At 38.5% G+C, this 27,890-nt stretch overlaps 1 protein-coding gene across 1 annotated transcript in view; it reads left to right on the top strand.

The window, feature by feature from the left end:
• LOC124550685 overlaps positions 1 to 23,597 on the top strand; it is a 45,758-nt gene extending 22,161 nt beyond the window's left edge. The window contains exons 4-6 of the mRNA XM_047125410.1: positions 1,424 to 1,509; positions 1,838 to 1,982; positions 23,521 to 23,597. Of these exons, the coding sequence (XP_046981366.1) occupies positions 1,424 to 1,509; positions 1,838 to 1,982; positions 23,521 to 23,597 (308 nt within the window). The remainder of the gene's footprint in view (positions 1 to 1,423; positions 1,510 to 1,837; positions 1,983 to 23,520) is intronic.
• The last annotated feature ends 4,293 nt before the right edge of the window (positions 23,598 to 27,890 follow it).

Here is a 27,890-nt window from a genome sequence, read left to right as displayed (position 1 = left end):
ATATGCCTTTCCTCGGTTAAGTACGAATTCCCACTGGCCTAGTACACGCAGTTATGGCGGTTAATTGTTCTGTTAAGTTTAAAGGTCGCTTTATCCGACCAAATAATTATAGCTTCGAATCGTTCCTACGCAATTTGCGTTCTTCATATTCTGCACCGTTCCTTCGACATCAAACTTATCTCGGATTCTTGTAATTGTTACCCTTGTTGGGGTGGTGTTCCAACTTAAAGCCTCCAATGGCGTCGTACCCCACTCTTTCTCCGTTTTCCAGTAACATTTTAGCACCCATTTACTTGATCCAACGAATACGCCATGTTTGTTTACAATCCCGAAACAAAAGAAAGCGTTGTTATGTTTTTCACCGTCTTCTGAATCGTTACCCGCAAAAATTGTATTTCCGTCTCCTTTAGTTAAAGAGATATTCAATTTCAAAGGGTGTATACATTATTTTGAGACACCCTGTATATCTCCTCTCAGTTTCTAGATGGTTCACCACCACGGTTTTTATGCGAATGTAGTGAGAGACTGATCGCATATATTAAGAAAGCATTCATTATGAGGCAACGCCCAATAGGTATGCAACACACCTAACGTGCAGGCAACGCAGGTAACGTGCGCTAGTCTTACAACTCTAAGTGCAACGTACTGCAGAAGGAGCATGTACCAGCTATCCCGAAGCAAGTAAAACGATTTCATATAAGTGCCAAACAATTTTTCCTCAACGCTCTGCATCTCGGCAGTTGTTGAGAATGTCAAATGAAAGATGACATATTAGACCTGATATTGGGCACACTATGTTCCGTTTTGGCAAGAAATTCAAGCTGCTGGACTTTTGTTGCTATCTGCCACGTCCTCAATGGGGGAGAAGAAGACGCCCCAGACGGCATTTCTCCATTAATATTTCGCTTCCTAAAATTTGCACCATCAACTTCTTGTGATGAGGAAAGATCATTTGGCTCTTTCAAGAACATTTCTAATCAGTAACATTTTATAGCTCTAGAAAATTTCGGTACGAATGTTGTAGTTCGTGAAGGGTATCTTAGTAACTTCAGTGATGATGGACTTTGTAGGGAAGAGATGTAACCGAAAATAACGTTCTTCCACTACCGTCAGGTAGACTTTGAGAATGTACAGTTAACTAATTTAAATTATATCTTCTTAGTACAATTTTTGTGTTACTGATCCGTCTATGTGCATATTTAGATAATACAGAAAGCTACGATGTAATTCAGATGCTGCTTTCAGCTGAAATGGTTTTATTTCAAATATTTAATATAATATATTTGTGATATTGTATTTTTTCTTATGTTTTTTAACCATTTTCATTACATATATACTTCTATATTTTGCATATTGATATTACGTAAAAATCTAGCTCCTACGTAGGAGAAAGACACTGATAAATTTCATGTTTGCATTGTAGATACTAAGCGAGAGCTGGTGACAGTCCTCGTATTTGGCATTATCCAGGCTATTTGTAGCGTACTTCTCATCACTGGAGCCGTTAAGGTGAAAAGTCTTACTTCAGAAATTCACTGTATTCGTCAGAAACTGAACAAATTTTGTTTGAAAATTTTTCTTCTATCCTTGTATTTGTAATACTGAAACTTTATTTCTCTGTATTATTGTTGTTACTTCTCACTTCACAGTATTTAATTTTGGTAACAATCACATTTCATTAGACTTGTTGATATGATTTTTTTATTTTGATTTTTTTACCAGTCGATGTCAGGGGAGTCTTTTTAGAATAAGAAATACAGTGTGCCAACAATGACGTGTATTAAATTAAAGAAGCAAATCTGTACTATTAATGTCAACTTTTTCTTTTACATTTCAGGAAAAAGCTAGCATGCTTCTTTCATGGATGGTTGTGGAAACCCTGGGGCTCTTAGTAGCAACTGTAATAGGCATTATCATAGGCATTTTTCTTATCGAGCTTCGTATCGGCAGTGTTATAATTGTTTTTGTCATCTTTTTTCTTTGTAAGTATACGATTATTATACAGACTATACATAATGATAATAATCGGTTCCAGTAAAATCCAAAAAGCCACGCGCGAAAATGTGATTTTTCAGGGGTCATATCTCGGATTAAATTGACCACAGAGACAAGGGCCAACTGTTTTGGACAGTCCTTGGCCCAGCGACCATTTGTATACCTATCAGAAAAATAGCCATAATCTAGCTATCCTATAGTATAACGTAAAATTTAAAAGCTACACACTTCACCCATACCAGAAAAATTGAGCAAATCTGTTGGTTATTTTCCATTGGGTATGATCTTGGATGGATCTTAGGCAGCTTATAAAAGCACCATTTGTTCATGGGCGGTTCCTGAGAAATCTCCCAAAAGCCACGATTTTTAGGTAGAAAAGCTACCAATTTTAGGGATGGCCACTTGTATAATTTTTTATTTATTAGAAATTTTTATCATATGTTCTGAAGATAATGTTCTCAGCGCTTCTTGAAACTTCTTTCTACACACATCAAAAAGAGTTTCGCGTTACCTCGGTTCCGAGAGTTCCGGAACCTGTACAGGAAACTGGAACAGAGCTCAACATAAACATCATTTCTGCACATTTTATTGCTCATGAAAACCACACATTGCATGTTGTACCACCTTCAGAGCTCTAATACCCACTAGCACGTCCTCTTGCACTGATGCTTGCCTGTATTCGCCGTAGCACACTATCCACAAGTTCATTAAGGCACTGTTTGTCCAGATTGTCCCACTTCTCAACAGCGATTCGGCGTAGATCCCTCAGAGTGGTTGGTGGGTCACGTCATCCATAAACAGCCCTTTTCAATCTATCCCAGGCATGTTCGATAGGGTTCATGTCCGGAGAACAAGCTGGCCACTAGTTGAGCGATGTCGTTCAAATGGTTCAAATGGCTCTGAGCACTATGGGACTTAACGTCTATGGTCATCAGTCCCCTAGAACTTAGAACTACTTAAACCTAACTAACCTAAGGACAGAACACAACACCCAGTCGTCACGAGGCAGAAACAATCCCTGACCCCGCCGGGAATCGAACCCGGGAACCCGGGCGCGGGAAGCGGGAAGCGAGAACGCTACCGCACGACCACGACCTGCGGACGAGCGATGTCGTTATCCTGAAGGAAGTCATTCAAAAGATGTGTACGATGGGGCCGCAAATTGTCGTCCATGAACACGAATGCCTCGCCAATTTGCTGCCGATATTGTTGTAATATCGGTCGGAGGATGGCATTCATGTATCATACAGCCGTTACGGCGCCTTCCATAATCGCTAGTGGCTACGTCAGCCCCACATAATGCCATCCCAAAACAGCGGGGAACTTCCATCTTGCTGCACTTGCTGTACAGTGTGTCTAAGGCGTTCAGCCTGACAGGGTTGCAACCAAACACGTCTCCAACGATTGTCTGGTTGAAGGCATATGCGACACTCATCGGTGAAGATAACGAGATGCCAATCCTGAGCGGTCCTTTCTGCATGTTGTTGGACCCATCTGTACCGTGCTGCACGGTGTCGTGGTTGCAAAGATGGACCGCGCGGTGGACCTCTGGAGTGAAGTTGCGCATCATGCAGCCTATTGCGCACAGTTCGAGTCGTAACACGACGGCCTGTGGCTGCACGAAAAGCATTATTCAACGTGGTGGCGTTGCTGTCAGGGTTCCTCCGAGCCATAATCCGTAGGTAGCGGCCATCCACTGCAGTAGTAGCCCTAGGGCGGCCTGAGCGAGGCATGTCATCGACAGTTCCTGTCTCTCTTTATCTCCTCCATGTGCGAACAAAATCGCTTTGGTTCACTCCGAGACGCCTGGACAGTTCTTCCCGTGTTGAGAGCAGCGCTGCAGTGTGAACCTTAAGGAAGAAGAGATTAATTTGAGTCCGTACTGCCGATGGAGTGAAGAGTGATTGCAGTGCAGAATGGCTGATACGCAGTACTGCTAATGTACGACGGTGATGGAACTGAATCTGTTGATTGAGCATGTTAACACATCTACTGAGGAAAATGATTCAGTATATCGATATATTTGCACACACATCACTTCAGATCTGTATTTATTTTGCCCGGCCGTTGTGGCCGACCGGTTCTAGGCGCTTCAGTGCGGAACCGCGCTGCTGCTACGGTTTGCAGGTTCGAATCCTGCCTCGGGCATGGTAGTGTGTAATGTCCTTAGTTAGGTTTAAGTAGTTTCTACGTCTAGGGGACTGACGACTTCAGATGTTAAGTCCCATAGTGCTTAGAGCCATTTGATCCATTTATTATTTATTTTGATAAAAATAATCAAGACAATGTCATGTTAACTCACTGTATAACTTCTACATTGCGTGGAGCAGCGTCAACAACAAAACTCACGAGTGGGGAATCTTGAAGTGAATCCCCTAAGTTGGACATTTCTTCTTGTATTTCAAAGAGTAAATTTCCCTTCGGAGGACGAGTCCACAAGCGATAGCCACAGAGGTCAACATAATTTGTGTGCCAGGACTATGTGACCACAGTTCTTACTATTACTTTATCTGCTGAAATTTTGATAGCCTCTGGAGCCGTCCACGTTAACGGGTGCAGATACAGACAGTAAGCAATACAATAATATTTAAGTAAGATATCCATTTCTGTTCTTTTTCCTTAGTTTTACTTACTTTGACCTGTCGATCTACTTTCATCCATAAGCGAAAACTATCAACATTTTCAACATAGCCAACAAAGACTGCTTATTGTCCCTTTGCCTATTATTTCTGATGACACTCTTTTGGTGTAAGTTCGGGGCGTTTGGTTCCAAAACTATGCAGCCCATTCAGGTGAGCATTCGTTCATAGGAACCACTGCTGTGGAGTCTTCCCACCAGCGCTGCTTGGTCCAGTTCAGTTAAGAGTATTCGACATACTTCCACTCTTTATTGGAGAATGCACTGCAGCGCAGGCATCCACCCAGATAAATGCCCTTTCCAACCCCATTGTACTACCACATGCATTACTCAAGAACACTTAAAAAAAAAAACAACTGATATAGTACAAAATCTGGAATCTCCAGAAATTTAAAAATAAAGTGGAAGCATGTCGCACTGCTCATGTCTTCTACAAATAAACTGAATTTTTGATACTGGTTTTTTAAATCACTGCAAACACTAAATTAACCAGCGAGAACTGTAAACAAACCTCAGTAACACTGTTGTTGTTGTTGTTGTTGTTGTTGTCTTCAGTCCTGAGACTGGTTGGATGCAGCTCTCCATGCTACTCTATTCTGTGCAAGCTTCTTCATCTCCCAGTACTTACTGTAACCTCCCCACCGTAATTTTAAAAGAAAGAAAATGGACAATACTTAATAGAAATGGGGGCCAAGTGTAACCTCCCCACAAAAATTTTAAAAGAAAAGCACGATACTAATTAGAAATGTTGATGGACATGGCTCTATGCGTAACCTGCCCACAATCAAATGTACTGACAATGGCAACCAAAATGTGAAATTCGCAATCTGACTCAAATATAAATTCCTCATGAAAAATTAAAGTCCATTCAGTGATAAGAAAATTTAATTAAACCGAAATATCGGTCTTTGGCCCTGTGTAAAACAATCAGAATTAAAGTCTTACCTCGGAATAAATGGATGTCACATATCTGCTCTTGTTGTTGCGCACCGCTTGGAGGAACTGCATTGCAAATAATAATATTCTGTTTTTTTTTTGATTCTAGTGAAATTTTTCTTCAAAAGAAGTGGAATGAAATGGGAAGTGCAACGAGATCTTTAGTTCAATAAAAAATTAAATTTTTGAAAAAATGCTTTTGAAATAAAAATTATTATTGGGGAACTTGTTGGAGAATAATTACAATAAATAAATTTTTACATTATCTAATGATTATATTAATTAATGGTATACCTTATTCACCATCTTGACCAGTGTTGCCGACCGCCTACATCACACCACCGCACTGGGCTGCTACTACTGACCGACCGCTCTGCATGACGACTAAACCGAGCTACAGACTCGCAACGACTACTACTGACGGACTCGCAACGACAACTGACTGACTACTGACTGAGAACCGCTCGCAACACTCGCGCGGTCAAGCGCATACTCTCTGGTCACAGATGCTACAATGCCTCGCCATCGCTGCTATGTTACATACGTGTTTCATAACCCTCCACTGGGGGGGCAAAAATTTGGCAGCGATGGTGAGTCATTTGGACTTGCCAAGCGCGGCAAAATTTTTCTTTAATTAACAAAATCCTACAACTTACAGAATATTTAAATGTTGTGCACACGCACTAAGTACAAAATATATCAGACAAAGACAAAATGTGAATACAAAACATAGTAGCAAATCAGAAAAATGTATATACAAATTATTTGACAGATAATAAAGTGCACAGGCACTGAAAAAATTCTTTAGCATATGCAGAACAAATAAACAGACTGGCAAAAAATATTATGTTGACAAGTGACATAAGTGTACTCGCATTGGAGTTCAGCGAATCGAAAAATGTATAACCTATGAACATAAATGATGTTACCAAAAAATTTTTTTTTTTTTTTTTTTTTTTTTTTATGTGACAAGAATCAGGATAGGAAAGGGAAGGATTGCATCATGGTTGTAGCACTTTAGATTGCACACAGCTGCTCTGAAAGTCCATATCTTTCCACAGAAGTACAACACCAAGTGACACAACTTGAAGTTCTTTTCCCATCAGAATTTATCAGTGTAGCCAAGACACTGAACTGTCGTAGTAATGTTCCATGTTTTCATTTTGGCAGTACATTAGGTACACCAAACAGTGGGACCATAATAATGTCTTCATCGCTCATGGTGGTGGACAGCATGTCGTGTCAACACCACACTCTTACAAGGCACACCAACGTAGAATTAGTGCAAAACCAAAAATAGTGCTCCATGATCACTAGGATAAACAGGACAAATGGACATTGCAGTAATTCAGGGTAGTCAGCTTATGAGGTGAAGGACATCAAGTCACATAATATTGACAATTACAGAATTAATTAGTAGTTTGTGGCATTCATAGCCCAGTTATTGAACATTTCTGTACCAAGTATGTAGTATTACAGAAAAATGTTCATTAATTGTTGTACATAGAATCAGTAGCCTTCTTTTCCTGGTTACAAAGCATTATGAAATAATCGCATTCTTTTCAGTTACAGAGTATAATTAAGAATCATTAACCTTCTCCTAATTACAGTTAATTAATCATTTGTCGTTAATTAATCATTTGTCTAATTACAGTTAATTAATCATTTGTCTAATTACAGTTAATTAATCATATTAATCATTTGTCTAATTACAGTTAATTAATCATATTAATCATTTGTCTAGTTACAGTTAATTAATCATTTGTATAATTACAATTAATTAATCATTTGTCGTTAATTAATCATTTGTCATTCTAATATAGTAAGAATCATTAGTATTCTCCTAATTACAAAGCATTACTAAACAGTACCATAGCTAATTAATTGTGTCATTCCAATGTAGTAAGAATTATTACCCTTCTCCTAATTACAAAGCATTATTAAACAGTAATTAAGATTCATTAGCCTTCTAATTACAAAACATCCTAATGACAGTTAATTAATCATTTGTCATTCCAATCTATTAAGAATCATCAGCCTTCTTCTAAGTACAAAGCATTATTAAACAGTCACATTCTTTTCTGGTTACAAAGTATCAACATTGGAAACAAGAGCTAATCAATGGCATAATTAATCACAATTCGTGGAGTGACATTAATTATTGGCACTCAGCGGCCAGCAAGTATTGAATAGAATCATCATTCAGTATTATTCAGATTATTACGAAGTCATTATTAAAAATCAGTTAATTATAGTCATAGCATTAATAATCACAGACATTATAAGTGGTAACATTACAATAAACAGTGTTCCTCCTTCAGTAGTATTCAGACCATTACAAAGTCATTATTAAAATCAGTTAATTACAGTCAAATCATTAATAATCACAGGCATTATAAGTGGTATCATTACAATAAACAGTGGCAGTTATTAGCTAGTGACAAAGCATCATTTTGAATATAGTCTCATTAAGAGGTCATTACTCAAGTGACATGCTATTCAGAGTTGATCAGTATTATTCAGAATTATCATAAACTAGTGACATTATGTGGGACTGGTAATACATTTTTTTGGTAGCAATGCATTGCGTTGGGATCGATAATTAATTGCTGAGGCATAATACTTTTTGCTTTTGACCTATTGCTGCAAATGAGGATAGGTAACGTCATTCGTCATGAGTCAGCTGTAGCAAGATTATGTAACAAGGCAGTACATGTGATCACATTTATAAATGATAAACACAAATGGGTAAAAAATATAAAAATGCAAGTACTAGAACAGGTATAATAAGTAACAGGTTTAGTAAGTGTCATGAAAAACTTCTCCTGGAAAAAAATACAAAAACGGATTATTGACCTGAAAGAAGAAACGCACACTATGCTGAAAAGTAGTGAACTTCGAATTAACAGGCAGTGAAGTGTGTATAAAAATGTGTTCCATAGCTGTCCTTTCCAAAACTTTCAGTCATCCTACTATGCAATGTAACACCTGCTGTCAAAGCAAACTGCAACAAATACTTAAATAACTACGTAGCATAAATACATTACTTCAACATTATCCTCATCTGTAAAGAAAAAACTTCATTATCCATCACTTCATTATCCATATTATCATAACTTCATTATTATCATCACCTGTAAAGAAAAACTTCATTATTCATAACAGCATATCCTTCATCATTATTCATCAGTATTCATTATCATCTGCAAAAAATCACTTCATTACTCATTATTCAACTATTCCTTATCTCTAGCATATTTCATCACTAAAACTAAGATGTGTAGTTCTCTCTGACAGCCTGTATCAATCACCTTGTATTCTGAAAGAAAAAATTAGTTAAGACTGCTATTCTTCGATGAGTATAGTATATTCTTGTTAATGCCTGTTAATCCTGATCCATTTACTCTTCCTCATAAAGTTATTGCATCTCCTTTCGTTTATTCCGTGGGTGAAATTCCCATTTATGTTAAATTTATTTCTTAGAATCATCATTCCTTTCTGAAATTGATGAACAAAGATTAACGTCCTGCATTTAAATCATATACCCACTAGATAATGACTGGTTTATGGTGACATAATTAACCATACAGCATAACATGACAGAAAACGTAATATGTTAAAGACGTTGACAGTGTTCAGATGCAAAAATGTACACAGAATAATACAATGCAGCAGCAAAAAAAATGTGAAACAGTCACGATGTTGAGATGTCATAAGGCAAAAAAAAATGTCAAAGTCGACTGGTGTGTGTTATATCTTAACTATTTCATAGTGCATACAAACAAAACTGGAGTACAATCATATACACAAAAAAGTAGAAAATGTGCACGGTCTGATGTGTAACGACAAGAAAAGCGACCTGCTAACCTTACCTTGCCGGGCACTTGCCAAGAAAAAATACGATAATCATCAGTAATTAGTCACGTGAAATAATTGCATTAGTAAATGGCATCATAGTGTGTTGAATCATACAGTGGTTTCACTCAATAAACGGTTTAATGTTTGAGATATGGTGATTGCCTTTCGATTTTCTGGTTCTCAAAGTTTCGACGTGTACAACATTGGGGTGAGGGATGCTGCGAATCCGATATGGACCTGCGTATAGAAGTTCAAATTTACTGCACTTACCTTTTAATTTGCTGGATAAATAGTGTGTACGTATCAATATCTTCTGTCCAACGTGGAAGTCGCGGCGTGTACAAACCTGTTTTTGCTGTCTTCTCCGGCGCTCTGCGGCACGTTTGATGTTCTTCAGTGCAATGTCAATTATTTCGTGGTGTCGTAGGCGACGACTTTTGGGAAATTCTATTAATTCTTTAATTTTGTTCGGTGGTTCAACGTTTTTCAGTATAACAGTCGGAGATAGCATAGTGGATTCATTTGGAATGGAATTAATTACATCTTGGAATGAGAGTATGTGTGTATCCCAATCAATATGTCTTTTGTGGCAGTATATTCGGCACAGTTTACCAATTTCTTTCATTAATCTTTCACAGGGGTTCGAAGAAGCGTGGTACTTGGATATATAAATCGGAGAAATGTTTCTAGCTCGTAACATGCGTGTCCATACACTACTACGAAATTGTGATCCATTGTCAGAAATTACTTTCATTACATGCCCTACATGAAATAGAAAATGTTTCACAAATGCTTTCGAAACAGTTTTAGCAGTAGCTTTGCGTAACGGAGTGAAAGTAACAAATGTTGAAGTGAGCTCAACAGCGACAAAAATGTAGCAAAAACCTCTGTTAGTTCTCGGAATTGGACCAAAAATATCTACTGCGGCCATGTGTCTTAACTTAACAGGTATAATGGGATATAATGGAGGAATATGTGAAGTGGTGTCTGATTTAGCTTTCTGGCAAATTTTACAAGACGCTAAAACTCGTCGTATACGTTTTTCCATGTTAGTAAAATAACAGTTCTGTCTCAATACAAGAAAACATTTTCGTGCTCCGTAATGTGCGTAACTTAAATGAGTGTACCAAATTAGTTTGTTAACCAGTTCGTCAGGAATGCATAATAACCAAATGTTGCTGTCAGGATGAGAGCGGCGAAACAGAATGTTATTGCGTACAGTGTAGTGGTTTCTAATCGTAACATTATTCCTATCTTGCCAAAGGTGTTTAATTTCTTTCCACACATTGTCCTTATTTTGCTCTTGCGCTATGTCCTGTAATGACGATGAAATAAAGTTTTCAAATGCAACTTGCTGAATGTACATGACACTGAAATTTGTTTTGCAGAAGTTGGTTGCTACGTCTTGCTGATTGTTGCCGAGAGAACGCGATAGTGCGTCTGCTATAACATTTTGCGTGCCGGGAATGTGAACAATCGTAAAATTAAATTCTTGTAAATATAGTTTCCATCTACTTAACCTGTCGTGAGTAAATTTAGCCGAGAGTAAAAATTGTATCGCTCTGTGGTCTGTGTAAACGGTGGTATGTCTGCCATAAAGAAAGTGCCTAAATCTCGTGAAAGCCCATACAACACATAATGTTTCCAATTCTGTAACAGAGTAATTTCGTTCAGCAGGTGACAGAATGCGACTTGCAAATGCGATGTTTTTAATTACTGTAGAACCGTCTTCTTCAATTTCCTGGAAAATGTGTACGCCTAAAGCGGTATTGGAACTGTCAGTGGCAATGGAAAAATTTCTAGTAAGATCTGGATACGATAACAGTGGAGCATTCAACAAAGCATGTTTCAAATAACATTCTCGTGAACAAAATTCTGCGTGACAAAAGTAATGTTTGCGTTACTGCAATATGCAATCTGTACTGTGTCTGGTAAAATTCTGTCGTACGTGCTATTATTTATTTTACGGGAGGATGCTGTGGCATATCCACTATATGAACTGCTCTGTTATTTCTTATTGACGTGTTACGCTATGGATGACACCTATTGTCTGTTCCATTCATGATTATTTGTTGTTGCTGATGTTGTTGCTGCTCATAAGATCGACTGTTATTAAATGTACGCTGAAAATTGTGCTCATCATTTTTTTTACGTCTGTCGTAATAGTCATTCCTATACGGTGTATTGCGATGGGAATTGAAATACAGTGTTGTCTGTACGTAGTTATTTCTTTGCTGCCATGCGTTACCATTTGTTGGAGCTGGGACTATACGTGCACGCGGCGAAACATTAAAGTTTGGTTGACCTTGTAGACTGCATTGTTGGTTAGGTATGCTAAGCGGTTGACTTTCATGCTGTTGTGGTGAAAAACGTGTATTGTTACCAAAAATGTGGTTCCTGTTACTAATAATTTTACACATACTGATGATTACGATTTTATCTGTAATTAAAATTACGGCGGTAGTTGTCATTACGGGAGTGCCTACTGAAAATTGTCACATTCGGTAAAATATTTGTCATATCCGGTTTTCATTACATGTTTCTTAATACTAGGTAGAGCAATAGTTAAAGAGCAGTTTGGATAGATATAAAGGATAGTAGAAGAGAAGGCAGCAGTGCAGAAAACTAAAGATGAAACAGCACTACTACAGCTCGGGGCCCTATGCTCGCTACGGCACATATTCATTAAAGCGTAATGAATCCCCTGAGGTCTATTACGCACTGCAAATAAATTTTAGCTTTTGTGTTACAGGCAATGGCGGTAAAATTCCAAAACCAAATTGTTGTAACCATGTTAACTCTAGTTTCTGCATAATACGTAATGCTGATGAAAATACAATAGCAAATTGTCCCAAGTTCAAAGCTAGTTTCTCCATTACAGGTAATAGCGGTGAATGTACAAAGATAAATTGTCGTATACAGTGCAAAGCGTGTATCTGTGTTCTGTCATTATTAAATTCTTTAGATTTTCTTACAAATGCAAATTGCTCGAAATCTACGTTCTCGTCACTCAGTTTGATAACACGTTCAGGTTTGTGTGTGTATCTGTTCGTCTGTGTCATTTCGGATTTCAAGTTGCGTAGCTTTTCAGATTTTAAGTCGCGTGGCTTTTCGGATTTTAAGTCGCGTAGTTGCTGTAAATTGTTCACATTATACACGCTGCGTAAGTCTGACAAATGTTCGCAAAGTGGCGGATTCTGTGACGTATTGGTGACTGAAATAGTTTTCAACTCTGTTACTTCTTGTTGTAAATTTGATAACTTCCTACGTAACGTGTTGTTAGATGAATCGATCTCATTAATTGTCTGCTGTAAATTTTGAAATTCAGGCGTTTGGATAAATGAAACCGGTGCAGTATCGTCTAATTTATTGTCATTAGTGTTTTCGATAGCATCAATACGACTGGCCAATTCATCACATTTTTCAGTCAGTATTTTAACCTGATCATCGGTTTTAGAATCAGACGCATTAATCTGTTTTTGCAACTTGCGCGTAGTTTCGCTCAGTTTTTTAACATCACCTTTGATAACATCACAATCCTGTGTTAGATCTAATTGTTCGAATCTATCTGTCACTGTTTGAATATTTACTGTGTGTGTATCTGTTTTTGATTTAAGGTCAGAAATTTCATCCCGCAATTCCGCGTTCAATTGTTCTATGGTATTAATTTTGTCGGACACTGTAGTAATATTATTGTCTACATACGTCTTCGCTTTCGCGAATATTTTACGTTTGTCCTCTTGTCTTTGTGCAGTGATTGTTTCCATGACTTGTCGTTTTACTTTGTTTTGATCTTGAATAAATCTGCGGAAACGCGTATCACTGTTCTGTATGTGCTGACTAAAGCGCTCGTTAATCTGAGTGTTCTGCTGTTCGAATTTCGCGTCTATCTTTGCGTCCATAGTGCGCGAAAGTTCTACCGTCATTGCTTTAAACTCGTCCCGTAATTGTGCAGCTTTTTCAGAGCATTGTTTAGCGACTCCGCTAATTTCGTCTCTGAGTGTTTCTGTTGCGACTGTTTGCATTTCTCTTAATTCTTGCGCAACAGATTTAATTTCTTCGCTATTTTTTTGTGAACACGCCTCAATTTCCGCGCGCAACTGTTCCTTAGTGTCATGACACTGCGGGGCAACAGCTTTAATTTGTTCACTAAGCTGCCTCGAATTGTCGTCAAATTTTTCATTTTGTTGTCTGACCTGTTCACTAAGTTGCTTGACGTTTTCATCATTGTTGTCTAGTTTTTCATTAATTTTATTAAGTTGTTTCAAACTTTCCTTAACTTGTTTGTTATCTTCCTTATTTTGCAGCAATATTGCCATAATTTGACCCAATGTAACATTATCTACTCCATTCTCTGTACTGTTTAATGATGTACCTGCAGTTGTCGCACTTTGTGTGACCATTTGGTCATTTTGCAACTTACAAAAAGGATTATCAGTCCGATGTACACTGTCACTCACTATTTCGGAATTAAATAAATCCGTCTTACTTTGTGTATCCTGTTCATTTTCATTAGACAAATTCGTCTGTTCGTCACTTAAATTTTCCAAATCGGGTGTGTTAAGCTCGGCAGCGCTCATTACCGTAGAGCGTCCCGCGTCATCAATTGTCGTCAAATTAACAGACGAGACAATTGAGTTCGCTTGTTTATCATTAATATAAAAGTCATCACTAGTGGTTATAATGCACTGATTGTTAGTGGACGCAGGATTGTCATCATCACACTGCGTGTCATAATTACTATCGGTCACGCTGTTTAAGTCGGTAATTTCATTCAAAATACCTCGCGATACACTATTCACAGTCTTTCGCGGCATTTTTGCAACAGTCACAAATATTCACAAAACAATAAGCACAAATGCAAAAGCAACATACAAATACAATAGAGCAACGAATTGCCGTTGACCTGTAGAAAAAAAAAATTACAAGTTAATAAAAGCGTTGCGCCAAATCCTAATTATATCTAAGCAAACAAGAGCAGATATCTGACTGTTGTTCAAAAGACTCTCAACGAAATACGATCCTGGACTGGGTGTCGCCAAGTGTAACCTCCCCACCGTAATTTTAAAAGAAAGAAAATGGACAATACTTAATAGAAATGGGAGCCGAGTGTAACCTCCCCACAAAAATTTGAAAGAAAGAGATATGACAATATTTAATTATGAATGCTAATGGACATTGCGCAAATTGTAACCTCGCCCACAATGAGAGGTATTGAAAATGGCAACAAAAATGTGAAATTCGCAATCTGACTCAAATATAAATTCCTCATGAAAAATTAAAGTCCATTCAGTGATAAGAAAATTTAATTAAACCGAAATATCGGTCTTTGGCCCTGTGTAAAACAATCAGAATTAAAGTCTTACCTCGGAATAAATGGATGTCACATATCTGCTCTTGTTGTTGCGCACCGCTTGGAGGAACTGCATTGCAAATAATAATATTCTGTTTTTTTTTTTGATTCTAGTGAAATTTTTCTTCAAAAGAAGTGGAATGAAATGGGAAGTGCAACGAGATCTTTAGTTCAATAAAAAATTAAATTTTTGAAAAAATGCTTTTGAAATAAAAATTATTATTGGGGAACTTGTTGGAGAATAATTACAATAAATAAATTTTTACATTATCTAATGATTATATTAATTAATGGTATACCTTATTCACCATCTTGACCAGTGTTGCCGACCGCCTACATCACACCACCGCACTGGGCTGCTACTATTGACCGACCGCTCTGCATGACGACTAAACCGAGCTACAGACTCGCAACGACTACTACTGACGGACTCGCAACGACAACTGACTGACTACTGACTGAGAACCGCTCGCAACACTCGCGCGGTCAAGCGCATACTCTCTGGTCACAGATGCTACAATGCCTCGCCATCGCTGCTATGTTACATACGTGTTTCATTACTCTAACCTACATCCTTCTGAATCTGCATAGTGTATTCATCTCTTGGTCTCCCTCTACAACTTTTACCCTCCACGCTGCCCTCCAATGCAAAAAATTGTGATCCCCTGATGCCTCAGAACATGTCCTACCAACCGGTCTCTTCTTCTTGTCAATTTGTGCCACAAACTTTTCTTCTCCCCAATCCTATTCAATACTTCCTCATTAGTTATGTGATCTACCCATCTAATGTTCAGCATTCTTCTGCAGCACCACATTTCAAAAGCTTCTATTCTCTTCTTGTCCAAACTATTTATCGTCCATGTTTCACTTGCATACATGGCTGCACTCCATACAAATACTTTCAGAAACGACTTCCTGACACTTAAATCTATACTCGATGTTAACAAATTTCTCTTCTTCAGAAACGCTTTCCTTGCCATTGCCAGTCTACATTTTATATCCTCTCTACTTCGACCATCATCAGTTATTTCGCTCCCCAACACTACACACATTAAATGGAAAACTGGAATATATGCTTAACATTGTCATCTGGCAGTAGGAGACAAGAAGTAGTCATTTACTACAGTTTCTTAATACTTTATGCAATTAAAATTTTCTGGCATAAACATGAACAGTGTTATGTAGTACCCTATTAATACAGCATACGAAATAAATTTCTACAATTTATTTTTCTTTTGTTAGTATGTTCCTGAAGTTACTCCCTTGTGATGAGACCTGACTCACTCACCACTCTGTAGAATGGTACAATGTATTTTAATGATTAATGGAAAATCTCATATAAGATGTGAAACAAATACTAACAAAGAGATAGATGGGCTGGCCAGTACTTACCTCAGCTCAGTACAGCCGATAGATACACACAAAACAGAACTGAAAATTTACATTCCTAGCTTTCGGAACTTTGTTCCTTCATCAGGGAGGAGAGAGGGGAAAAAAGGGAAGAAGGGAAAGTGGATTCAGTTACTCACAACCCAGGCTATGAAGCAACAGGGAAAGGTAAACAGGGAGGGTAGCAAGATCCCCAACACACTTGCTTGAGGCCAATCTTTAACTTCATCACGTAAAGGAGTATAGGTAGGGTGACCATACGTCCCGATTAATCGGGATTGTCCCGCTTTTTGAGGCTCAAAAATTTGACCCGACTTAAACAAGCAATTTGTCCCGATTTTCAAGGATTATTTTCAGACATTTACAAAGTGGTTAAACTATTTTCTGAGTGTCGATTTTACAAACTATCAATTGAAACTGACATTCCGTACGTTGGTACCCCCTGATGATGTACAGCTTAAGCACTATAATTATTGCGTACTCTTATTTTCTTTGCTTTTGCTTGCCATTGTTGTCAGCACTGAGTACCAGTTTCGTGAAGTGCTAGCACGTCGTGGAAATGCCGAAACGAAAATCAAAGTTTTCGGAAGAGCGTCAGAGGAAATGTCCTTGCTTCACTGCTACAGACAATGACTGTTCAGCAAAATGTAACGTATGTAACTGTGCTGTAGCCGTGTCTCGTGGTGGTGCTGCTCATCTCAAGCATCATACAGAATCAGAGAAACACAGGAAAAATCTTCGATCGGCAGGTTCCTCGCAAAAAATGACGAGATATTTTGTAACTTCAAATACACAGGAACATAAAAACGTAGCTGCAGCAGAAGGAACCCTGTCATTCCATGATGTTACACATCACCAAAGCTATCGTTCTAATGACTGCAGTGTTCAACTAAACACAAAATTTTTTCCTGATTCTAAGATTGCAGAAAATGTTTCGTGTGGAAGAACAAAGTGTGAAGCAATTATCAACAATGTTATAGCTCCGCATTCCCAGAAACAGGTATTAGCTGCTGTAAACAGTGCGAAATACTTTTCAATTGTCTACTGATGCTAGCAACCATGGGCATCATAAAATTCTTCCTGTGATAGTTCACTATTTTTCTGTAAGTGAGGGTGGACTGCAGGCGAAATTGCTTGATCTTGATGAATTGCAGAACGGAAAGTCCGAAACAATTTCCAATTTTATTTCTTATGTTATACAGTCATTGAGTATCATCTCAAAGTGTGTTGCATTTGGTGCAGACAATACTAACTGTAATTTTGGGGGGTTAATGAAGAAAGAGGGTAATAATGTTTTCACACATCTGAAACAAAAATTAAAAACTCTAACGTTGTTGGCATAGGTTGTCCAGCACATGTTGTTCATAACACACTTCAAAGCGCTTGTGATGTTTTACCTGTTGACATTGACTGCATTGTCATGAAGTTGTACAACCATTTCCATATTTTTTCTATTCGTGTTGCAGAACTCACTGAATTCTATGAATTTGTTGGTGTCACTTTCAAAAATTTACTACCTTTTCCAAAATAAGGTGGCTTTCATTGTTGCCAGCCATAGAAAGGATCTTGAAAATGTATGAACCTTTAAATCTTAATTTTTGTCATAGACTAACTCAAAGTGCCCTGCAATCTTAAAGAGTTTTTTCAGTGATCCTATAAATGAAAGTTATTTACTTTTTGTACATTCACAAATGGGTGTTTTCCAACAATCCATTCTAAGCATTGAGAAACAGAATAAATCCATATGTGAAGTATTAGCAGTCTTAAATAAAGCTTTGACAAGTCTAAATTCAAGGAAAAATGAGCATTTTGTACCAATAAGTGTAAAAAAACTGCTGAACGATTGTGATGACCAGTCTGTTACGAAATTTGACATAGCAGTTTTATGATGCTTCAGTAGACTATTTATCCTCATGGTTACAGGGAATTGCTGAGTTTTCTGTATTCTCATGGATGATGCTCACAGAACCACCAGCATGGTCAGTAGTTGAAAATACTTTAATGTGGCTAAATGAAAAGGGCATTCTAGTAAATTCTTATTTGATGAAATTCTTATTTGATGAAATAGTTCATATACAGTCATTTGTAAAACAACAAGTGGAAACAGACAGTGATCAATGGAATCAGTTGATGGCACATGAAAAATGGTGTACGTTTTTCAGATCTTGCCAGTGTAATGAACAGTTCAGAGAATTGCTTAATATAGCGCAGTACTTCTTTTCTCTCCCTGCCCACAATGCAAATGTTGAAAGAGTTGTCAGCTTACTATCGTCACAGTGGACAGATGAGAGGAATAGATTTATGGTGAGGAGCGTTAAGTGTATTTTACTGACCTGTTTAAACTTCACTAAATACAGTTGCACTGACTTCTATTCACACCTATTAGGCAAACCTGAGTTGCTGAATGAAATTTCATCTTCGAAGAAATATTATTGCAGTCTGGAATCCACAGAACCATAAATTCCTTGTGTTCACTAAGAACTTTTTTTGTAGTGATTGTTACTGTATGTCTTTCTACATTCTGTGTTAGAAATGTTACATTTATTTATAAGTAAATTTCTGAAAACTTGAAATGTACTTCTTTCCAGTCTTTCCATTCTTTGCTTGGTTTTGTACACACACACACACACACACACACACACACACACACACACACACACATATCAGTGAAGGCTATATTTGCAGAGGAAGAAGAAATGTTAGCATTAAAAGTGATATTGAACGAGAAATAAAAATTGTCCCACTTTTTGGCCAAGAAAATGTATGAAAGTCCCACTTTTGTCCGAAGAAAATATGGTCACCCTAAGTATAGGATACATGGAAAACACTGTTTAATAATCTACTGTTGGAGATCATTTATTTGACAGAGAGCAGAAAATATTTGGATGGAGATTTATATAGTTTATGTTGTAGAATTAATTTTGTATTACAAGTGAATCCTTTCCGCCCCCTCCCCCATGCACAATGGGCCTACATTGCTTTGGTGACTTGTGTGCCTCAGTGACTCAGACAGCTGTACCATAGGTGCAACCACAATGGAGGAGTATCTGTTAGCAGGGCAGACAAACGTGGTTCCTTAAGACGGGCAGTAGCGTTTCCAGTTGTTGAAGTGGCAGGAGTCTGGATGATTGACTGATCTGGCCTGTTACAACGCCAGACATGCATTCGAAAAAAATATGATACACAGTTCTAATATACAGGGTGAAGCGAAATTCGGGCACTCAGGCTTCTGAAGCATCCCCAACTCTCTTGTGGTTCCATTTTTAGGTACTCCACGTCGACGTCTGCTCGTAGATACGTTTTTCCGGCTTTACTTCCCGACGTGACAGCGGCGACTCTCCGTTGGGATACGAGCCTTGTGTTCTGCTATTACTGCGAGTCTTGCAAATATCGCTTTTATTTAGTAATTTGCCCGGCTAAGACTCTCCCCTTTTATGATTAAGACAGCCTGCGCCACCTTTCGGAGGGAGTGGAGACGTCAAAGCGCCACAAAAGTTCATACTAAGCAGTCCGTAAAACACGTAAACGTTCGCTTCAGTTAGCGTGTTAGTTAATGCCTACGCTTTCCGCTAGATGGTGCTGACGTACTGCTGAATAGCTTTGGTTGCGTAAAACCTTCACTGATTAGTACTAGGCAAATGAAATAAGTACAACACTCTTGTATTTCACTTTCACTCTATATTCGAGGATTAAGATGGTGATGGATGATGGTCTATTTAAAAGGTTCCTAACCTGGAGGAACCTAAATAGTCCGCAAATGCCGATATGCACGCGCTCTACGTCCAGATTCGCAACTAACGGCACATGACACTTTCAAAAGTCCACACGTTCTATCTGAATACCGGTACCTCTGAATTCACTAGTATCAGCAGATAATTTGAGTTTCTGTCGTCTATATGTCCGTAAAGTTCCGAGCTAGCACCAAAGTCTTAAAATCCCCTTAATACTCCGATGCTACCTGTTGTGAATTGGCAGGAGCCAATACACAGAGTTTGGAGGAAGCCGAAAGGCACGCGTTTAAGCTCACGCAGGCTGGCGTGAGGTCTAGAAAATGACAAGGAATTATAGTAGCCAAAAATAGTACATAGCTTCTGGAATACTTAACTTTAATCCATAATTGGTGTACATCGCTCTTGACGGTACATGTTTTACAATCTCAATATTAACTGGTAATGGCGCCTTGCTAGGTCGTAGCAAATGACGTAGCTGAAGGCTATGCTAACTATCGTCTCGGCAAATGAGAGCGTATTTGTCAGTGTAGCATCGCTAGCAAAGTCGGCTGTACAACTGGGGCGAGTGCTAGGAAGTCTCTCTAGACCTGCCGTGTGGTGGCGCTCGGTCTGCAATCACTGACAGTGGCGACACGCAGGTCCGACGTATACTAATGGACCGCGGCCGATTTAAAGGCTACCACCTAGCAAGTGTGGTGTCTGGCGGTGACACCACACTACCAACAGTCAGAGATCGTACACTACATCGCTTTTAATCTCCATAATATTCTAACAGTTTATCGTGAATCTTAACACGATAAAGTCCAATCTAATTATTGTCTCGCTGACTGACACGGGTTCCCCGCCCTTTAACGAAACAATCAAGGAAAAAGGCGGTAATAATGACGATCAGGTCTTTTTATAGGTTTTTCATCACAAGAGTTTTACGTTAATGCCTCCTCCATGACGGAGATTCCGTGGCTTTGCTGTACTTAAACGTTAAACTACGAGTACTTCCTGATATACTATAATTTTGATCTGTAATTACCGAACTCTGATTCTACATTATTTTCCCCACCAAAAATTCTATTCTTAATTTTAAATTATTCTTTCTATAGCTTTTATCACGGTAAATTGAAGCGATGTGTTACACTTCGCAGTGCGACTCTTCACATGCCAGCGATAAAAAAAAAGTCTCTCGCAAAATTTCGTCCGGCGAGTACATCCGGCAGAAAAAGGATGTTAAAGGGTGGCAATCTGGCAACACTGTAACCACATGCATGGTAACTACCTCTGTCAGCACACAGTAATTGCACTGTTCAGTTAGTGATACTTTATCTATTTTATGCCGGCACTGTAGCTCAGCGTGTTCGGTCAGAGAGTTGGTTGGCTCTGTAATAAAAAAAAAACTGAGTGGAAGGAACAACAAACGAACTTGGCCGGATGTCATGTGACGTCCGCAACGACCAAAGAACGATCAATAACGTACAAAAAGCAAAACAAAAAAAAGTTGGTGCAGTGGATAGATTTTTGGGTTAGCATGCAGCAGGTCGATAGTTCGATCCTGGGTTGAAGCCTAAGTTTTTTATTTGATAAACGCAGTGCAGGTGGTATGGTATCTGGCGTCTTAATCAACAGCGATTGCAGCGGGACCTCTAGAAAACATTTGCACTTACTACAATCTTAGAAATGGAAGACTGGTCAGCCTTGAAAGAAGCCCTTTTCATGTCATGGAATTTCAAAATTACCTCATCCATTAGGTGCGAAACCTGTCTTCCTTCTATCCTCCTCCGATGGTCCCAGAGATTAGTAGCACCTATTATTCTTGCTTCGTTCAGGTCCATACATTTCGTTAGGGCTTTACGTTACCAATACGACTACCAATGTGCTTTGCATATAATGTACAAACTCAGGTACTATTTGAATGTGTTATCACCATGGTCCCATGCCTTTCAACACAATCTGGTAACCGCATGCTGTTTAACATTATTATTATTATTATTATTATTATTATTATTATTATTATTATTATTACCCTATCGATGCGATTGTGGAAACATCAGGTCTATTACCGTCAAGGACACAGTGTAATTCGAAACAGAACATTTCGCAATTAGCGATGTCGGTATGAATCGTGCACAACAATATCTGTCACAGAGGTAAAGCGCATTACATGGAACAGGGGCGTCTTTAACATTTCGAAACTGACATTCTTTTTGTAGTTACTCTGTCCTATGACAGCTCATTTGCTTCAACTGTCTATTTCTTATTTGTCTAATCACGTATTTGTTACATTCAGAGTTACAAAATGTTGTTAATTTAGGATACTTGTGACGTAAGAAACGGCTTATATTACAATATGAAATGTCGGAATGAAATTAGCAAATAAAGAAAAAATGCTCCCCAACCCAGGATCGAACCCACGACCTCCTGAATGCTAATCAAAACTCTATCCTCTGCACCAACTGTGCAACATAACTGACATGTGCTAACAAAGCTAGTTACCATACATGTGGTTACAGTGTTGCCAGATTGCCACTCTTTAACGTCCTTATTCTGCCGGATGCACTCGCCGTACGAAATTTTGCGAGAGACATTTTTTTTATCGCTGGCATGTGAGTGGTCCCGCTGCGAAGCCCGAGTGCGCGAATTTCGCTTCACTCTGTATAAAAGGAATGGGCTAATTTGCAAACGCTATAAGAGATGATATGCAGCCGTTTAAAATTATATGTCATGTTTTTTTCAAATGTATTCTATATAATTTCTTTATATACCTAAGTCATATTATTTATACACACGCTATTATATATGTTCTTTGCTGCTAGCACAACAGATACATAGATGTGATTCAGTTACTGTAAACTGTCAATCAGTGTTTAAAATAATCATATACAATATATACATTTCAGGGCATACCATGGCATTAAGCTTCTGTGAAGAAGATTTTCACATCTGCTAAAGCAATACTAAGTAAGTTTTTGTAATATACTTTTTATACTTCATATAAATGTACAACAAAGATCAAAAGAATTATAATATCTCTATATTTGTAAACGTCTGAAGATGACAAATTAATTTGTCAAAACCAGTAAAGCATTATAAAAATTTACAACTGATTACTGAATTTCATCCCCAAAAAGTAGTAATACAGTTTCTGAAAACTGCAGCCATGAATACAATAAAAAAAATCAAGAAAGGTCAGCTTGGGAAGTCTCTCACCTTTCACACAATAAAATTAATAGTACTAAGAGTGAAGTGACAAGAGTCTCGGCAATGGTAATTAATAGACAGTGTATAATGCTTCACCCAAAAACAGTGTACGTGGAAGCACAAGATGAAACTGGAAGGTTTGTAACATGCCTTCACAAAAACATACTCTGGGCTTAAAAATGGCTCTGAGCACTGTGGGACTTAACATCTGAGGTCATCAGTCCCCTAGAACTTAGAACTACTTAAACGTAACTAACCCTAGCACATCACACACATCCATGCCCGAGGCAGGATTCGAACCTGCGACCGTAGCAGTCGCGCGGTTCCGGACTGAAGCGCCTAGAACCGCTCCTCCACCGCGGCCGGCTATACTCTGGGCTTATCATAGAATATTTACAGAAAAGTTAACTGTCAGTGCTAAACTTTTAAAGTGCCTAGCAAGCTCAACGTTATTGTACTTGGAGCCCTCAGCAATGTAAATGTGGTTACTGGAGCAACATCTTCGTAAGTTATTTATGTAAACGAGACATTATACGTGAATGGTCACCTTTTATTTATTTCTTTTGGATTACTTCACTCAAATTCTTTTATACATTAAGAATCAAAGAAATAAGATCGAACTCTACCATATAATTCAAAGTTAGCTTAAATAATTGAGTGTTACATTTTATGGAGCCCCATAAACATGTTTGTGAGGTTTTTTTTGTTTTTATTCCGATTTTGGCCGTCTAGGGACCGCGTTAAACAACTATTTTTCAATGTACATTTCTCCTATTGCGCTCCTCCTCTTTTCTCTTCTGCCAATATGTCTTCATCCTCTCTCTGTGCTGCTCCCTTCGGTCTTCTGTCCACACTGTTCCTCCAGTTCTTCTCTTCTTCACTTCAAATCCTTCAAAATGCTGAATTTTGTCTCTCATTAAGTCTCTGTTGGTTATATCATCTTCTCCTATACCCATCTCCTCTAAGTCTGCTTTGACTTCTTTGAACCAGGTAATCTGGGTTCTGGGGTTCTCGTCAAAAAACATGAATATTTTCTTGGTCAGCCTTTCATCATTCATTCTTTTCAAATGGGCGTAAAAGCTTACTCTTCTCTTCCTCATAGTATCTCCCACTTTCTCAATTTTGTCATACACTTCTCTATTACTTCTAAGCTTCCAAGTCCCATTCTCAAACCTCGGCCCAAGTACTCTTCTAATGATTTTTCGCTCCTTTTTTGCTATAGCTTCCATTTTCTTGTTAGTGTTCATTGCTAAACATTCAGATGCATGTGAGTTTTATGTTACATGTACATACGTTTTTATACAGATAACCTATTCTGGGGAGAGAAGTGCAATGAGTTAAACAGGATTAAGAAAAAATGGTCTGTGGCACAAAAGCCAAGAAATATGCAACGATTGCTTCGTCTCAAACATCAAAAAATGATTAACTGAAACGCTGAGCGTTGCAGTTGCGAACGTCTGTTAACAGAAACATGACGATTTTTGTACAATAAAGGTAAAGCTGTCCTCAGTCAAAAAGTTGGTCCGACCACCACTATACAGAGGTAGCATGCCCAAAACCAATTCTGGCCCTTTAAGTGATTTAGCCAGACAGCGATATGAGGATCCAAAGTTTGAAGTGGAATCCAACCCACGACGCAGGTGGTTATTTCTGATATACAGGGTGGGTCAGGAACAAAGGTATATGGTTTCAGGGGTGATAGTCATTCTAAACAAAAACTTCATATGGACGTACGCTCTTTTCCGAATGCTACCCGAGACACAACACATTTAATATCACTTTTGTACATTTTTCTTGAATAACTCTAAAACCGCGCCCTCCAGCGTAAACGCGTCGCAGTACAAAATTAAACTATATTAAGTTTCCTACAAAAAGGGTCCTATTCATTTTTTTCCCTAGGACGGATGGTTTGTGCGGAGAGAGCGCATGCGCTGTAGCTTACGTAGTTTTTGTGCACCAATTTGAGGTAGCATACTGAGGTAGCAAGTTGAGACGAACAGTTTGATACGGGACACTGGTGGTCTATCAAGTCGAGGAACTACCTCAAACTGGCCTACAAAAACTACGTAAGCTGCAGTGCATGCGCGTCGAGCGAGTTTTTCAACATTCTCGCGCTCTATTCGAACAACCCATTAGTTCTAGAGGAAAAAAATGAATAGGACCTTTTTTCTAGGAAATTTAATATAGTTCAATTTTGTACTGCGACACGTTTTCGCTGGAGGGTGTGGTTTTCGAGTGCGCAAACTTTCCCAAAAAGTGATACCAAAGAGTACATTATATTTAAAGTTTGAAAAATAAACAACATTCCAAGTTTCAGTGTTGAGACAGTGGATATTATTCTTATAATACAGATAGCAGCATTTAGTGTCTGCAGAAGATCCTGCATGCTACTTGTACGAGAGCTATTTATCCATCTTCAATCCTAAGAATGTAAAATATTTCACCTCATTGGTTATGCGATCGCTTTGCGACACCCAACAGTTCACGTCTACAATGGTTTCGTTGAAATTAAGCATGAATACATTTTCCGTGAGCCTTGAGGCAATGTTATCTTCTGCCCTATTTGTTAAATTATTTACATTACATTCCACAGGAATGGGGGAAAGAAATACAGTAGAAGAAGAATGGGTAGCTTTGAGGGATTAAGTACTGAAGGCAGCAGAGGATCAAGTAGGTAAAAAGACGAGGGCTAGTAGAAATCCTTGGGTAACAGAAGAAATATTGAATTTAATTGATGAAAGGAGAAAATATAAAAATGCAGTAAATGAAGCAGGCAAAAAGGAATACAAACGTCTCAAAAATGAGATCGACAGGAAGTGTAAAATGGCTAAGCAGGGATGGCTACAGGACAAATGTAAGGATGTAGAGGCTTATCTCACGAGGGGTAAGATAGATACTGCCTACAGGAAAATTAAAGAGACCTTTGGAGAAAAGAGAACCACTTGCATGAATATCAAGAGCTCAGATGGAAACCCAGTTCTAAGCAAAGAAGGAAAAGCAGAAAGATGGAAGGAGTATATAGAGGGTCTATGCAGGGGCTATGTACTTGAGGACAATATTATGGAAATGGAAGAGGATGTAGATGAAGATGAAATGGGAGATATAATACTGCGTGAAGAGTTTGACAGAGCACTGAAAGACCTGAGTCGAAACAAGGCCCCGGGAGTAGACAACATTCCATTAGAACTACTGATGGCCTTGGGAGAGCCAGTCCTGACGAAACTCTACCATCTGGTGAGCAAGATGTATGAAACAGGAGAAATACCCACAGACTTCAAGAAGAATATAATAATTCCAATCCAAAAGATAGCAGGCGTTGACAAATGTGAAAATTACCGAACTATCAGTTTAATAAGTCACGGCTGCAAAATACTAACGCGGATTCTTTACAGACGAATGGAAAAACTAGTAGAAGCCGACCTCGGGGAAGATCAGTTTGGATTCTGTAGAAATGCTGGAACACGTGAGGCAATACTAACCTTACGACTTATCTTAGAAGCTAGATTAAGGAAAGGCGAACCAACGTTTCTAGCATTTGTAGACTTAGAGAAAGCTTTTGACAATGTTGACTGGAATACTCTCTTTCCAATTCTGAAGGTGTCAGGGATAAAATACAGGGAGTGAAAGGCTATTTACGATTTGTACAGAAACCAAATGGCAGTTATATGAGTCGATGGACATGAAAGGGAAGCAGTGGTTGGAAAGGAAGTGAGATAGGGTTGTAGTCTCTCCCCGATGTTATTCAATCTGTATATTGAGCAAGCAGTGAAGGAAACAAAAAAAAAAAATTCGGAGTAGGTATTAAAATCCGTGGAGAAGAAATAAAAACTTTGAGGTTCGCCGATGACATTGTAATACTGTCAGAGACAGCAAAGGACTTGGAAGAGCAGTTGAATGGAATGGATAGTGTCTTGAAAGGAGGGTATAAGATGAACATCAACAAAAGCAAAACGAGGATAATGGAATGTAGTCGAATTAAGTCGGGTGATGCTGAAGGAATTCGATTAGGAAATGAGACACTTAAAGTAATAAAGGAATTTTGCTATTTTGGGAGCAAAATAACTGATGATGGTCGACGTAGAGAGGATATAAAATGTAGACTGGTAATGGGAAGGAAAGCGTTTCTGAAGAAGAGAAATTTGTTAACATCGAGTATAGATTTAAGTGTCAGGAAGTCGTTTCTGGAAGTATTTGTATGGAGTGTAGCTATGTATGGAAGTGAAACATGGACGATAGATAGTTTGGACAAGAAGAGAATAGAAGCTTTTGAAATGTGGTGCTACAGAAGAATGCTGAAGATTAGATGGGTAGATCACATAACTAATGAGGAAGTATTGAATAGGATTGGGGAGAAGAGAAGTTTGTGGCACAAATTGACTAGAAGAAGGGATCGGTTGGTAGGACATGCGTTGAGGCATGAAGGGATCACCAATTTAGTATTGGAGGGCAGCGTGGAGGGTAAAAATCGTAGAGAGAGACCAAGAGATGAATACACTAAGCAGATTCAGAAGGATGTAGGTTGCAGTAGGTACTGGGAGATGATGAATCTAGCACAGGATAGAGTGGCATGGAGAGCTGCATCCAACCAGTCTCAGGACTGAAGACCACAACAACAACAACAACAACAACATTCCACATCTTAGACGGGAGTAAATTCAAAGATTTCAGATAACAGTAAAACTATTGTAGCTTACCAATCTGTAGAACTCATACACAGCACGGGGGATAGCAACGGAGTGGCAGCTTTGGAACTCACCTGGAACAAAGATCAAACGAGACACATGTAATTTGTTTGTAAGTC

This window comes from Schistocerca americana, chromosome 9 (genome assembly GCF_021461395.2).
Source record: "Schistocerca americana isolate TAMUIC-IGC-003095 chromosome 9, iqSchAmer2.1, whole genome shotgun sequence".
NCBI classification, from domain to species: Eukaryota; Metazoa; Arthropoda; class Insecta; order Orthoptera; family Acrididae; genus Schistocerca; species Schistocerca americana.
Note: the sequence above shows the minus strand (reverse complement) of the source record. Positions and strands in the feature narration are given on the sequence as shown.